The sequence below is a fragment of the Orycteropus afer genome, unplaced genomic scaffold, assembly GCF_000298275.1.
Source record: "Orycteropus afer afer isolate SDZICR_OR568_19922 unplaced genomic scaffold, OryAfe1.0 scaffold00054, whole genome shotgun sequence".
NCBI classification, from domain to species: Eukaryota; Metazoa; Chordata; class Mammalia; order Tubulidentata; family Orycteropodidae; genus Orycteropus; species Orycteropus afer.
The window spans coordinates 5949481-5966331 of record NW_006921641.1 but is presented as its reverse complement, the minus strand read 5'-3'; the positions used below and the strand labels follow the sequence as shown (position 1 = coordinate 5966331).

Sequence of the window (16851 nt, the reverse complement as noted above, 5' to 3'; positions counted from 1 at the left end):
CACTACGGAAGTAGGATTGCCCAACCTTCCTTCCGAGGAGTGGCTGGTGGGTTTGAACCGCCAGCCTTCTGGTGAGCAGTCAAGTGCCTTAGCCATTAGTATCTCTAGGAGAGGAAAATGTAATCACCAAACTGTCTGTATTGGGAAACACAGAATCCTCATGGATCATATCTTCTCCTTGCTCTATAAGCACAATGCATAGTATCATGGAGCAGCACCAGTCTTAAACTGTGTTAGAAGTGAAAGCAAAGAGTGTTATTGAAAGGTAGAGAGATTCCCTCAGCAGGGAGACTCACTAGCACCCAGGCAGGGTACTATGGTGTTCCAAATACCAAGAAGTGAGCAAGGTTTTTATGAGACGGAGTAAACAAAGGGTTATTTGCTCACAGGTATGAAGGGTACCTGACAAAAAGTTACAAGGGGGTTGTTAAACTACAACCCTTCTTAACATTATCATTTCATTGATAATGTCTTCCTGGGACATGCCGACCAAGGCATTCTTGGATGAAGCCATGCAAACACTCTGGACAAAAATCTTTTAATGAGAATTCCTCTCATAAACTAAAATCTTAACCCTTGCTCCTTTTGGGTTGCAGTTAAAATTTTACAAGAAGCTGAATTGTCTCTTCAGAGCAGCAGAAGCAGAAATTTTAGGCTAAGCTGCAGTTTGATTCAAAATGGAGCTTAATTTAGATCTGGGACAGCCATTTGAGTCATGGCAAGTGCCTTGGTTTTGGGGTCTGCTTATACAATAGATACACACACACACGCACACTTAGTCAACTCATATTAGTCAACTCAGATATCAGATGGGTTTTATGTTTGTGACAGAATGAAAAAAGTCCACAATCTACAATCTGAAAACCTGATTTTGAGTTGCAGACACAGCATTGACTAGCTTTGAACAAGTTTGAACAAGTTTCTTAACTTCTCTGATCCTCGATTTACTCATGTAGATATGTGATTAATAGGATAGTCTTGTTCTTCTAACCAAGTCTCTACAGTTCAGCACTGGTGCACAGTCCTGAATACCAGAAATGTGTTTGAAGATGAAGGAGTCAGACCCTTTTCCCAGGTCTCCACCAGCTCCTTTTCTCCCAGGACACAGAACAACTCCCTAGTGTAAGAGTCAACACACCAACCCCTCTAACCTCCTAGCCCTCCTCCAACGCCCCACCTCTGTCCCTCCCCTGTCATGCCAGTGCCTTAAAGCCAAGATTCCTACATCAAGCTCTACCACTTTGGGTCAGCCCCCTGTTCAGTTCAAATTTGGTTTTATATTTCTTGGGGGATGGTGCACCAGGCTGCCTGGCACAGTTTTGCTTGGTTCCACCTTGGTCCTCTTCCCTCAGCAGGAGCTCCCATAGGATAGTACTGCCCAGGGATGCATTGCTTAGGGCGTGGTCGCTGTGATGATAAAGCAATAATGATACAAATGTGAAAACAGTTCATTACTTACTTAGTTAATTCTAAGCTCCTTATCCTGAATTCAAGACTGCCACAACATGACCCCATGCTTCTCTTCCAGAATTTCCCTCTCTCCACACTTCTCCCCTCCATTATTCCATATTTCAAGTAAACTAGAATGCCTCCCATAAAACACGATGGCTCTTCCATTTCCTTATCTTTCCTTATGCTGTTCCAGCAACTTGGAATACCTAGCATCTGCTAAAACACTTTTTCCCCCAACTCCAGCCTAAATGCTATCTCCTTCAAAAAGCCTCTGTCTTCCACCATGTGTAAATTCCTTTTCCTTTGTAGGCCAGTCTAATGTGTTTTTTGTCTTTTTTCACAGGATAGCCCTTAACTCCTGTGGTATGCTTCACAGCCAAGATAGAAATAGCTTCACCAAAGCTAGGAATAGAACAGGAGATGTGCACTTACAAATTGAGGGCAAGAAGTCTGTGAATTAACAGGAGTATTAAGGGTATGGCCTCGGTAAAATCCAAATCTGAGGAACAGAAAGCTGTCCCATGGCCATCTCTCTCAATAGACCATGAATGTCCATCTCTCTCAGTAGACCATAACTCTGGGGGCAGGGGGACCAATTCCTAGCACAAAGCTTGCCACACAGTAGTGCTCAATAAATGTGTTGAGTGAATGAATGAACAAATGAGTAAATAAAAGAGATGCAAATCCAAGGCCAAAGTTAATGGGAATTAACTAGAAAACAAAGTGTGACACTAAGGCAATCTGTCCTGTTATAAATAATCAAAACTCATCATAGTCTTCAGTATGGATTACACCTCCGCATAAAGAAATATGAACATAAGGCTTATCCTAAGCACTTATTCTGTATGCATATATATATATGTACATACACATATACATACATGTTGTTGTTGTTATGTGCCATTGAGTCAGTGAGTTTCCAAGGCAGTATCACTACGGAAGTAGACTGCTCAACCTTCCTTCCGAGGAGTGGCTGGTGGGTTTGAACCGCCAGCTTTCTAGTTAGCAGCCAAGTGCCTTAGGTACTATGTATGCTACCAGATACATACATAAACCCAAAAAACCAAACCCACTACCATCGAGTAGATTCCGACTCATAGCGAACCCTGTTGGGTTTCCAAGGCAGTAAATCTTTACAGAAGTAGATTGCCCAGTCTTCCTTCTGCAGAGTGGCTGGTGGATTTGAACTGTCAGCCTACTAGTTAGCAGTCAAATGCCTTAGGAACTGTGCCACCAGGGCTCCTCTTTTGTATATAGGAACGCCATTTTGATTCCAGAAAAAGTAAATGGCTCAAAGAAGCTAGGTACACTGGGGTTTAAAAAAAAGGAGGGAGAAATATAGAAGATCAATCATGGGCTAACCTTAACGTGACTGACTGAACCTTGCCCTCCTCCTTCACTGAGATCTACCTTTACTAAATATCAGATTACTTTTGGCCTCGCTGCTAATAATACTGGTGGTGCAGTGGTTAAGAGCTTGGCTGTTAATTGAAAAGTCAGCAGTTAGAACCCACCAGCTGCTCCACAAGAAAAAGATGTCCCAGTCTGCTTCTGTAAAGATTACAGCCTTGGAAACTCTATGGGGCAGTTCTACTCTGTCCTATAGGGTCACTACAGTTACCTGGCCAACTGACTGGAAGAGATTCATATTTGTGCCCATTCCAAAGAAAGGTGATCCAACAGAATGCCATCAAGTCGATTTGACACATAGCGACCTCTCCTTGGGTTTCCCAGGTGGTATCACTATGGAAGTAGATTGTCAAATCTTCCTTCTGAGGAGTGGCTGGTGGGTTTGAACCTCCAGCCTCTGGTTAGCAGCCAAATGCTTTAGGTACTGCACCACCAGAGCTCCCAACAATATCACACACAAGTAAAATTTTGCTGGACATTTAAAAAAATTGTTGTACATTGACAGGAATGGCCAGAAATTTAAGCCAGATTCAGAAGAGGATGTGTAATGAGGGATATCATTGCTGATATCAGATGGATCTTGGCAAAGAATACCAGAAAGATGTTTACCTGTTTTTTATTGACTATGCAAAGACATTCAACTGTATGGATCATAACAAATTAGAGGTGGTTGTTGTTGTTGTTGTTTGCCGTCGAGTTGGCCCCGACTCATAGTGACCCCTCCTTGGGTTTCCGAGGCAGTATCACTACGGAAGTAGGATTGCCTAACCTTCCTTCCGAGGAGTGGCTGGTGGGTTTGAACCGCCAGCCTTCTGGTGAGCAGTCAAGTGCCTTAGGCACTATGCTACCAGAGCTCCTAAATTAGAGGTAACAGTGTGAATAATGGGAATTTCAGAACACTTAATTGTGTTCATGTGGAACCCGTGCATAGACAAAGAGGCAGTCATTTGAATAGAACAAGGGGATACTGCATGGTTTAAAATCAGGAAAAGTGTGCATCATGGTTGTATCCTTTCAACACATTTATTCAATCTGTATGCTGAGCAAATAATACAAGAAGCTGGACTGTATCAAGAAGATTGTGGCATCAAGATTAGAGGAAGACTCAATAACAACCTTCAATATGCAGATGACAAAACCGTACTTGCTGAAAGTGAAGAAGACTTGAAACACTTGCTGATGAAAATCAAAGACTGGTCTTCAGTATGGCTTACACCGCCACATAAAGAAAACAAAAATCCTCACAACTGGACCACTAACTAACCAGACATACGATAAATGGGGAAAAGATTGAAGTTGTCAGGAACTTCATTTTACTTGAATCCACAATCAATGTCAAGACATCAGAGGACATACTGCATTGGGCAGATCTGCTACAAAAGACCTCTTAAAGTGTTGAAGAGCAAAGATGTCACTTTGAAGATTAAGGTATATCTGATCAAGGCATAGTATTTTCAACAGCCTCAGATGCATGTGAAAGATGGACAATGAATAAGGAAGACCAAAAAAGAATTCATAGTGTCCAATTAAAAAAAAAAAAAAAAAAGAATCCACATGTTTCTATTGTGGTGTTGGTGAAGAATACTGAATATAGCATGGACTGCCAGAAGGACTAACAAATCTGTCCTTGAAGGAGTGCAGCTGGAATGCTCCTTAGAAGTGAGAATGGCCACACTTCATCTCACACACCTTGGTCATGTTATCAGAAGGGACCATTTCCTGCAGAAGGACATTTTACTTGGTAAAGTACAGGGTCAGCACAAAAGAAGAAGACCCTCAGTGAGATGAATTGATATAGTGACTGCAATGACCAGTTAAATCATAACAAGAATTGTGAGGATGGTGCAGGACCAGTCAGTGTTTCATCTGTTGAACCCAGTGTTACTGTGAGTAGGAACCAATCTGATGGTGCCTAACAACATGAGTTGGAATTGACTGGAAGGCAACTGGAGGCTTTTTGAGATTTAAATTATGTAATGCTTGACAACAATCCTTTTCTGTCAGTGTAAGACGATTTGCATTTCTATAGAGCGGTTTCTGGAAGGCTTGAGGAAAGCTGGTGGCATAATGCCTAAGGCATTTGATTGCTAACCAGAAGGCTGGGAGTTCAAACCCACCAGCCACTCCTTGGAAGGAAGGTTGGGCAATCTACTTCCATAGAGCTATCACCTCCTATAAATTGCTATGAGTCAAATTGACTCAACGGCAGTGAGTTTTTTGTTGTTGTTGTTAGACTCAAAGTAAGATATCAGTTATTAATTTTCTTATTCAACAGTACAAATGAGTTCTCACCAGCAGGCTTTGTGGCAAATGGTGCCCTTTAGAAGGCTGAATAGTTCCTTGAAACTTATAGAGCTGGTAGGTGGTGGGAGGGACAGGAGGGGGCACAGTATTCAAAGAACCATGAGACCAGGAATGGAAAGGAATCCTGACCTAGAGACACTGTTATCCCAACCTCTGTGGCCTTTATTCTCATCCTGGTGAGAACTCAGCCCCAGACCAGTAGGTAGCTCTGCAAACAGCTGGCCAGGGCCCTGCAGGCAGTGAGCAGTTATGCAGAGTGACGGCCAGGATGCTCAGAAACCCCTCCTGCTGTTGGCTTCCATCCCCAAAGCTGCCTAGAACGCTGATGCTCTGGAGTGCGGCGCACCCAGAGCTACTTTCAACGAGCTCACAAACTCCTGTATTGAAAAATGGTGCTCAAGGGGGAGCAGAATGTAGCAGATGGGGGTAGCTTGTTTGCAAAAGCTAAGTGTCTGTGATGTGTTTCCTCATCCCCTCCCCTATGCCTTGATGTGGAATCACTAACTCTGTGCTGAGCTAGTGGAATAGCCTTGACTCGGAGGGAATATGAACATTTTTTATTCTCAGCCGTTCCAGCCGTAAAGATTTTTATCCTATTACTGCTAAGTGACGAGTACAAGGAGAGAAATGATGATGATCTTTGGCAGCCATTCCAACCGAGTAAATACAAGGAGGGAGAAATGTGATCAGAGGCTGGGCCACTGCCCCTTCATTTCCCAGGATGAAAAGGAGCAAAGGAAAAATGTCTTCCTGGTGAGATATATCGAAGTGTAGAATTTTCCCTTCAGGCAAGTGATGGGCGCCCCACTGCTCAAATCATTTAACACCACACTGGACAAAGCCTGGAGGAATATGCTCTGGGGAACAATCACAGCCAGCCAGGCAAGAGGAGGTGACCTAATGAGGCTTCCCCAGCTGCAATTCCCTCTAGTCCTGACTCGTGGTCTGAGTCCACTGTACCACCTGCTCCCCTGAAATCAAAGCAACCCCATAATAAGCACTGCTTACCAAAATAAACTCACAACTGCTTTGGGTCGAATCCAACCTACAGAGTCCCCTCCTTGGGTTTCTGAGGAGGCATCTCAATGGAAGTAGATTGCTCAACCTTCCTTCTGCAGAGTGGCTGGTGGGTTTGAAATAAGCACTGCTAGGCAATAACAAAATTATACGTTTGCTTTATCAAAATATTTCCCCCTTCTCTAGGACTGTGTCTTCATTTCATGGCTTCTTGTCCACCAGAAGGTCTATGTGCTACCTGGATGAGGGCAAATCCAGCTGTTGTCATCAGAATGTGGAGACAGCAGTGGGGTGAGGCAAATAGAGAACGAGGACTATTTGTGGGACAAGTCAATGCTTTATAAACAGCAGAGCTCCTTTGGGAAGTCTTCTCAGATTCATCATCTCTCCCATCCTTTGAAGCAGTTGTTTATGGCACACCAACCCCACTGTTTTGGTTACTTCATGCTGCTCTAACGGAAATACCACAAATAGATGGATGGCTTTAACAAACAGGAGTTTATTCTCTTACACTTTGGGAGGCTAGAAGTCCGAGTTCAAAGTGCCAGGCTCTAGGGGCTGGGTGAAAGCCCCTTGGCCTTGGGCTTCAGCTCTGCCTCTTGCTCCCAGCCCACTGAAGCTGGAGGCTTTCTTCACTCAGGCAGCTGCTGGCTACTGAGGCTGACAAACTCAAAATCAACAAGCAAAAAGGCATAGTCTCAATATTACCAAACCACATGGCAGGCCATTGATTCAAGTCCATTAAGAATCCCAAGATCGGCAGACAACATGGCAGGCTGCTAAACAACAATCTGGCTACACACAGGATGCAAGCATGCCAAAAGCTCCAGACCATTCCTAAAACTTCTCCTTATATACTGGGAGCAGACCACAACCCTAGACAGCTACTCAGCTGTTCACAGTAGATTCCACCATGGAGTTGATTACCTGTCTCATCATGGGCAGACTACTACATCCAGTTGCCCAGCCACTCAAAACCAGGCCCAGCCAAGTTGACACATAACCTTACCTACCACACACCCACCTTCTATTATCATCACAAAAACACCAAACATTTTGCCATGACTCAGCAATCCCATGTGTTACAGAATAGAACTTCTCCACAGGGTTATCTTGGCTATAATCTTTATGGAAGCAGATCTCCACGCCTTTCTTCCAGGGCGCCAATGGTGGGTTCAGACCACCTACCTTTATGTTAGCAGCCAACTGAAAACCACTTATGACACCTTGGGACCCTTTTGATATCATCACAGCTTTATCTTATTCATCCTATGACCCCACAGGACCTACTCAATGCCCTGGAAATTAAGGCTGTGGTCAGTATTAACAGAAATGTGGGCCTTAGTGGGAAAAGTTAGGACTAGCGGGTTTCCTGATGCCCAGGTGCAAACACAATGCTTTGTTCACACTGAGGTGGGTTGGAGGTAGGGGTGTGGGATCTCTCTTCTCTAGAATGAAAAGACCAACCATGAAAGAACAAACTCATTTATAAATGTGTGGGGACTCATGAAATAATAAACTTTAAGGTTGTCCAACATTCTTATTTTACAGATGTGGACACAAGGCCAAGAAAGGAGCAGTGACAAGCTGAAGGCCACTGCTGGCTCATTGCCTTGTTCCCACTCCTTTCACATGCCCTGAACTGAGGATGAGCCCATGGTTGAGTTTCAGCCTATTTTTGATAATCAAGCCAAATCTTACATAAGAGGTGAGGTGAAGATGGGAAGGTTGTAATCCTCAAAGTGTGGATGAGTAGCGGATCCATTTGACACTGTAGGAAATCACTTTCTAAACCATACTTGACATGGCATCATGCATTGCCCACTCCCATGGACTCCATAAACTCTGGGAAAGGGGAATTCAAAGCCTGTTGAAATCTTCTCTTTTCCCACTCCTTGCTTCTACAATCTCACATTCCTGCTAACCAGACTCCTTCCCACAGAGTACTGTGGTCTTCAAGGGGTCAAGGTCCAAGAGAAAAATGGCTGCTCTGTACTCTTCTATTTAGCAAAATGAATGCCCAAACTCACTGGGGCTTCTTTTCTAACATGATCGCCAATACATCCCATGATTCATTCAGCACTGATGCCTGCTGGGTGAAAACTTCTCGTTCTGCCTCACTCCACCTGCTGTCTCTCCAAGTCATACCACACTTTTAGATTTCTAGGCAATTCACCCCACACCTGCCTTCTTGGTGGCTCTTGCTCTAATGCTTATCTAACAGTTCTTTGGTTCAGGCACTGTCCAATAGCATTCTATAAATCAGAATCCAATTACTGTGGTAAGAAAATTGGAAGCAAATTTAATAAGCTCAGACCCCTCCCACATGCTGTTTCTTCACTTTTCTCTTTTCACTAATGAGAACTCTTTAAGGGAAAAAGCTCTTTTCTTTTAACTCTCTCTGAGTCAGGTCTCTGAATATTGAAGGATAATGAGAAGGGGTTTCTTTTAGCTCTTGCTTTCCTTTCCACACATAAGGTAGATGGGTAAGACTGGTCAATTCTTTCCAATCTTCCTCTCTCTTTCATTGTTCAACAGATATGTATTGAATTCCTATCACCTATCAGGCATTGTAGTAGATGCTGTCAAAGTGTTACCCTAGAGAACAATTTATGTCATAACTAGCAGAACCTAAGCTGCAAGGCATGATGGGAACATATAGGTAGACCATGCAGGCAAAGGCTTTAACAGATTTGGTCCCCCACAAAGGAATCAGAAGTCCAGTGTGCACCAATGATCATGAGTCAGGGAGTTCTTGGCATGAGTTGCCGAGGAGGAAGGCAGGGCATGGATCTTATAGTTGAAGGAACTGGGAGAAGAAGAGGGACAGAAAGCCATCACAGAGGCCAAAAGTCTCCACAGAGCCTGAAAAAGAAGTCATCACCTGGACCAGACGCCCAGAGAGAGAAGGCAGCATGTGAACAGGGTGGTCTTATTGCAGGTCTCTATTCTCTACTCAAATCCTGGGCCTTTCAGTTGGTCCATCCATGTACTGGTCCACAAAAGCAAGCAACAAGTACAAGCTAATGTTCTGTGGGTCTCAAACTTAAGCATTCATCAGAATCACCTGGAAGCCTGCTTAATCATAGAGGGTCTAGTTTAGTAGTTCTGATATATGAATCTACATTTCTAACAAGTTTCCAAGTGATGCCTCTGCTGCTGTTCTGCTTGTCTAGGAAACCACACCTTGAGAACCATTGCTACAAAGTTTAATGTATGGACTAGCAGTATCAGCATTACCTGGGAACTTGTCAGAATCTCAATTTCTAACGCTGATCTACTGAATAAGAATCTGCATTTCAAGAAGATCCTCAGATGATTCATTTGAGCATTAAAGTTTGAGAAGTACTTATCTAGAGCAGGGCCTTTCAACCTTGACTGCTCATTAGAATCACTTGGGGAGCTTGGAAAAAAGACTTAAGCTGGTTGGAGTCTGGATATTGGCTGTGTTAGACTTGGTTCTCTAGAGAAACAAAACCAGTAAAGCTTATATAAAGAGAAAGAGAAATTTATCTTAAGAAAATGGTTCACACACTTATAGAAGCTGGCAAGTCCCAAAGTTCTTGGATCAAACATCAAGCTGGAGGCATTTCCCAACTCATACACCTGCAGGGGCTGACGAGCTCAAGGTTGGCAGGCAGTATACTGGCTGTTGACTCCAACAAATGAAGAATCCAAGATATCCATGCTGAATGGTGGAATGTTCACTCATGGACAGTTGTAGGCAGCACAACAGAATGCTGAGCCACAGAAGAGTGTCTCTTTTCCCAGGATGTCCATAAATATACTGGCAGCAGGCCATACCCTTAGGGAAACTCCCTTTCAACAGATTGGCTATTCAAAACATATATATCTGATCCTATCATTGGAACAACCCACATGACAACTGCTTAAACCACACAGGATTGTGGTCCAGCCAAGTTGACACACAGCTCCAACTATCACATTGGCATTTTTAAAAGCGATTCTTATAGGAAGTCTGAGTTGAGAACCATGAGGCCAATGGTTCATGATCAGCATTCCACTCCCATTGTGGTTTGATTTCACTCACTCCCATTTCTTTGATATTGAACCTAACCTTGAAATCTGCTTCTGTTCTTCCTTGCCCCCACTGACACTTTTGACAAAATAGTTACCTTCTCAATGCCCCTTCCTGGTACTTGGGATGTTGATGTTTTCTCAGTTTTTAGCTTTGGTTGCAACTCTTGCCTGAGAATCTCTAAGTTATCTCAGGAGAAACCTCTCCCTTCTATTTCAGGCCCAACATGTGTTGTTAGGTGCCATAAAGTGAGTTCTGACTTTTAGTGACCCTGTGTACAACAGAATGAAGCACTGTCCAGTCCTGCACAATCCTCACAATTGTTGTCATGCTTGAGGCCACTGTTGCAGCCACTGTGTCAATCCATCTTGTTGAGGGTCTTCCCCTCTTTCACTGAGCCTACTTTACCAAGCATGATGTCCTTCTCCAGGGACTGTCCACAAAATCTCTAATGAGTGATTTTTTTTTTTAACATATACTATGTACTAGGTAAGTAATGATTCCTACAAAAATCTAAATAGGTATTATCATTATTATTTTCATTGTGATTTTATAAAAGAAGAAACTAAGTTACAGAGAAGCTAGGTAAGTTGCCTAAGGCCACTCCGCAGCACAGCCAGGACTAGAAAGAGGGCATTTTGACCCCAGAGCCTGTGTCCTTAACCCCTCGGCAGTACTGCCTCTTCCCCAAGTGTTTTATGAGGAAGATCTGGTTTCATCCTGTTCCTGGGGTAAGGCTCATATGCACGTTTAGGGTTCTTGAGGATTTGGATGAAACAGGGCTGGCTCCACAGCAGTGGTTCTCACTGTGATTCAGTGTCTGGTGACATTTTTGGTTGTCATAACTTGAGTGGGGTGGGGTGGGAGGATGCTACTGGAATCAAATGGGTGAGGGATAAGGATCCTGCTAGTACACACAGTACAGCCGTCTCCTTCCCCTCACAAAGAATTGTCCAGTTCAAACTGTCAAAGTGCCAAGATGGATTAACCCTGGTTTATAGGATACGGGTCAATGGCAGCCACAGCTGCCAGGCAGGTATTATTACAATAGGACAAAGTCAGGATACATCAGGCAAGCTGGAAGGATTTAGGGACTCAGCTGGTGATGTCCACCTCATGGGCATGGATTCAACTTCATGGACAGTATCTCTTAAAGGGAAGGGCTAGAAGTTGGAAGCAGGAGCTCCTGTAGACACAGGTCACCACCCACTGGGATCCTGGAGGAGAGATTATAGGGCTCTGCTGGCAGTTTCTCAGAACTCTCTCACCACAAGAGTGACCCACGTGCAGGACCAGCACTAGACCAAACTCAGCCTGGAGATGGCTGACCTCACTGGTGGCCCCGCACAATGCTGCAGTCTGGGGCTTTGCACACAGTAGGTGCTCCATACCCATGTGCTTGGCCTCATTCTCAATCCCCCATCATTTCTCCTTCCTGGTCACTCAGACTAAGTTCTATAAATCTGAAACTCTCTAAGTAACATAAGGCAGGACTGATGTCCTGAGGCAGACATATGGCTGATACACTCTTCCTTTTTTCCCACAGTGTGTCTGGATTAGTCTAAGTCCTCCTTTCCTTCCTTGCTGCAATCCCAACAGAATCGCACTTATGTAATAGATGGAGCACACAGCTAGGTGTGGAGCTCAAAACTGGGCCCAGTCAACTTGGATCTTGGGATAGGCTTAGTTCTTCATCAGCTATCACCACGTATGTCCAGCTCTTATTTTATTTCTGCATCTCAGGTCATATAATTGGATGAGTGTAAAAATTGGTCCTGCTCAGGGTATCCCAAGTGCCCATCTGCTCAGTGAGGAGCTTCATGGGCATCTGTCTGGCAGCTCTCATCCAGACGCACTAGCTCTTTTCCTGCCATGGAGGTGTCTCATTGTTCCTGTGGAGGTCTGTGGCATCTTGGCTCAAGTCAAAGGAGGGACCACTCACCTGAGACCCAGTGGGGCTTCTCAGATCTCTATCTCCTCCCTCTTCCCCAATCTCCTACGTGTAGTTTCAGCTTCAAGAAATAAAATAACTAACTACCTAAAATGCTATCAGATGGCAAAGACGAGGATAAGTGCTAGGCAATTTACATGGAAATAATACAAGACTCTGACTTTAAGAAACTTCCAGGCCAGAAGAAAGAAATGTTCTAGGTATAGCCATCCTTGGGTTCCTGGCTGTACGGAGCTGCCAGACACTGTTGCTAAGGAAAAGTCTTAAGGGTACTTTGAGAGAAGCATTAAATATTCACAGACTGTCAAAGATGGAAAAACCCAGAAATAATCCAGTCCATCCTCCATGCTTTACTCATGGGGAAACCAAGACTCCAGCTACTTTTAGGAATAGTGGTGATGAACAAAGACTGGCTGAGTCCCTCCACAGGACACATGCTGGATAAGACAAGGCTTCTGGCTTATAACCTAATAAGGAAAATTGATCCCCCCAGACTTCAAAGATTGTCAGTGTAATCACCACCAGATTAATCAGCCTGTGCAGTCATGATAATTCTCACTCCCTGCTCATAAACCCCAGTGACCACAATCTGGGTACCCACGTACCGAAACAAATATAAAAGGCTACGAAGCCAACGTCAGTCCTGCAGCTTTCAATATAACATTGGCTTCAATCCCCTCCAGCAAACTCTGGTGGTGCAGTGGTTATGTGCTCAGTTGCCAACCAAAAAGTCAGCAGTTCAAACGCACCAGTCAATCTGAGGGAGAAAGATGAGTCAGGTTGCTTCCATAAAGATTATAGCCTTAGAAACCCTATGGGGCAATTCTACTCTGTCCTGCAGGGTCACTGTGAGTCTGAATTGACTCAACGCCAATGGGTTTAGATTTTGTTTTTCAAAACCGTCTACCCCAAACACATTGTTGTTGTTAGGTGCCATGAGTCGGTTCTGACTCATAGTGGCCACTGGTAAGGGAGGAAAGGTACAGGGGAAGAAGGTCGCCCACCTTCTCCAACCTCCTAGTGGTAAGTGGGAGGCTTTAGGGATGGGTTATAGCAATAAGCAGCACAGACAGGGTTAATTACCATACAGAATTACCTGTAGTGTCCCACCACAGCAAGTGGCTTGCCTGCCCCAATTCTTAGCACTGTCACAGTAGCCCTCAATACAGAAAGGGGTTGGGGTAACAGACTGGGAGGAAGAGGAAGTACCTCAAATGGCGAGTGTCCGGGACGGCCCGATTGCTGGAGATCCGCTCACTCTCCCTCTGGTTGAAAGCATACAGCTTATAGGGATCATCACCAACACGCCACTTTTTGGCATTCAGATACCGCCGCTCATCAAACTGGTCCCACAGGTCATCCCAGTCAGCTTCCGAAGGCTGTGTGATAGGAATGGAAGTCTGTGAGAATGGCTCCCTGCCCCTTTGACCCCCTCTACCTGTCCATCAGGAATGGACCTAGGGCAGCTACCCATTGAGACAAACTTATGCTGGCATGGTTAGAATCAAAGATGGCACAGAGAGGACATTAATAAAACCATCAGTGACAATAACAACAACTGGTCAATGACCAGACTGGCAGTTACCATTTATTAAGTGCCATGTACCAAGCGCTATTCTAGGACCCTTACTCATATCATTTCATGGAATTCTCATAGCAATTCTAAAAGATGGATATTCCTCCCCCCACCTTCATAATGTATTAAGTAAAAGATTAATGTGCTTCACCTGTATTTTTTAAATCAATAAATTATTATTATTATTATTTTAGTACTCTTCCAACTTCCTCACTGTGCTCATTATTTAATGAATAAATTTAAAAAAAAAGATAATTATAGGTTATGCTAAGTGCTAGGAAGGAGACGGTCAGGATGATATGATGTTACATTAAGTGAGGTGAGAATGCTCCTCCTGAGAAGAAGATACTTAGGCTGGGACCTGAAAGTCAAGAAGGTGCCATTTTGCAAAGGTTCAGGAGAAAAGCCTTCCAGGGTGAGGCAATGACAAGAGCATTGAAGGACATATACCTGCACTTTTGCAATAGCTTTTGTTCTTTTTCCTTCTATTTTCTGCACTTGCTTTAATTATATTAAGTCTCTCCAGCATTGCTCTAACACCCAGTGTGTTGGACAAGCACAGGAGCAGGTGAGAGGATTGAGTACAAAACCTAGGAATGTAAACAAGCCCTCTGGCTGTCGTCTCCTCTCTGGATGTAAAATCTGAATACAGCTAATGGATTTGGAAATGATTTTGCTTGATGAATAAGTAGCAGCTTCATGGCAAAGAGTGCTTTATAGTTCACCCAGTATTTACGGAAGGCTGGCTCTGGGGTCCAGGGATATGGAGCTGTAAGGTAAGCCAGTGATCTTGGGACCAGTGTACTTGCTTCAGGAAAAAGTCAAGAAGGCCTTTGTCTGTCTGACCTTAAGGGAAGTCAAGTGGAAGAGGTTCAATTCTCTGAAAATCAATGTACAGAAAGCCAGTTCCCTGAAAATCCATTTTTTGGGTGGCCAATTAGCCAAAGTCCAATTGCCTCAAGACAAGAAAGCATTGGTGTATGATGGTCCAGTAGTTTCATTTGGTTTTTATTTTCCTTCACATAAGTTAATATGTGTCTACCCTCTAAGTAGTGGTACCACCCTTGTTAACCATGAAATGTTCCTTGTATTCTCATTATGTAGATGAGAAAATGGCTTTGATAGGGTCAGTACCTTGCCCTTTGTCCCAAAATTAGGGAGTGGCAGGGCTGGGACTTGACTTCTAGTATCCTGACTCCAGAGGCCATGCTCTCCAGGTCAATTTGAGAAGCCCTGTCTGTTTGGAACTCACTGGCCTAAAAGACTGGCAGGGTAGCTGGCACACAGTAGGTACTCAAAGACTTATTCATTCCTTTACCAAAGGGAAGGCAGTGGCAGAAAGTAGACAATCTTTCTTTAATGGTTGCTGTCCATTGGGGTAGGAGCTCTGGTGGCATAGTGCCTAAGGCATTTGACTGCTAACCAGAAGGCTGGCGGTTCAAACCCACAGCCACTCCTCGGAAGGAAGGTTGGATGATCTATTTCCATAGAGATACTGCCTTGGAAACCCGAGAGGCCACTATGAGTTGGATCCAACTCGATGGCAGTGAGTTTTTTTGTTTTTGTTTTTTTTTTTGGTTTTGGTTTTGGTCCACATGGGTAGTGAACAGTTAATGTTCTTGGTTGCTAACTGAAAGGTTGGAGGTTGGGTGAGTCCACCCAGAGGCATCTTGGAAGAAAGATCCAAAGATAGCCTGGCAATCTAGTTCTTAAAAAAACACAGCCATTGAAAACTTTATGGAGCAATTCTATTCTGACACACAATGAATTGGAATTGACTTGATGACAACTTTTTTTTTCTTTAAATTCACCAGACCCCATTTGTTCTTTATTCTCTAACCCATAAATCTGTGATTATTTTTAAGAGGCATCAATGAGGAAGTAATAATTCTCACCATACATGGATACAGCATTTTAGAAAAATAAGGTGGTTTTCTTTTTCATGATTATTTCATCTTCATCAAACTCTGTGACATGAGTGAAAAAGATGGGATTTCAGAAAGGTTACATGGCTAATCTGAGGTCCCACAGTGGGAAGTGGCAGAGCTCACACCAGAATTCAGTCCCCTGGCTCCTCCAGCGGCTCTTAGCAGAGGGAGGGATTGGATGCCTCAGTTGCCTGCCCACACAACTCAAGAGATTTTTTGCACAGCCAGCAGGAGGTTTGGGCCTCATGGCCTCAGCAAGATGAATGTTCACCTTTGGTGGCCACTTTCCAATGGATGTTAGTGCCACAATCCTCGGGGAAAGCCAGTCTCTATCCAACAAAGCACAGATCTCTCACATTCATCCAAACCATAAGAAAGCTGCATCTTTGGTAAGATCTTGTTGAGTTAACTGTGATCTGGAATGTGAGGGCTGGAGTCCTGGGGTAGGCATCACCACCGAGAATAAGATGGTCACTTTCTGTCTTACCCAAGTTGCTCTACAAAGCTGCCCATATGCCTGGGGAACTGAGAACAAGCCTTTGTCACCAGTGACCAGGACAGACCACCTGCATCTTATGAGGAAGGTCTAGGGCAGGCCCAGCAGACAGAGCACAGTTCTCGGCCCAGGGACAGCTGGTAAGGGGACCACTCACCAGCTGTACATTCATCTTAGGTGCCACATGATCTTATCCAGTAAGTGATCTCTCTCTCTCTCTCTCTCTCTCTCTCTCTCTCTCAGCTATCTTCTTTTGAAACAGCATTCTCCTGGTAATAGCACAAAATGATGCTTTGGGAACCAGTGGTTTTTATCCAATAATTGATTTTATTAATTTCTTGTGATACTGCTGCTACAAGAATATGCTAAGGGGAATTTGGGTGGGAGCTAAGCAAGGAAAAGACAGGAAACTTACAGCCTGTGCTGCACAGTGTCATAGCCTGACAGCTGTCACCTCTGGTTGGAACATCACCCCAGGGCAATCTTGACATCCCATCCTCGTGAGAAAGGGCAATGGGGCCCCAAACTGTCTCCCACTACCTCATTTCCCATTTAACTCATTGCAAGTCTCAAAATAGGCTGTAAGCACCTTCAGTGTCCTTTGCTACAGTCTGGGAGACACAGAGTTGGAAAGCCCCTCTACTTGCGAGGCTTGCAATGTGGAGAGGTAAGCATGAG

The 16851-nt window shown here is 44.1% G+C and overlaps 1 protein-coding gene across 1 annotated transcript in view; it reads right to left on the bottom strand.

Moving 5' to 3' along the window:
* GALNT14 (polypeptide N-acetylgalactosaminyltransferase 14) overlaps positions 1-16851 on the bottom strand; it is a 378698-nt gene that overhangs the window by 123922 nt on the left and 237925 nt on the right. The window contains exon 2 of the mRNA XM_007938807.2: positions 13383-13552. Coding sequence (XP_007936998.1) covers positions 13383-13552 — 170 coding nt within the window. The remainder of the gene's footprint in view (positions 1-13382; positions 13553-16851) is intronic.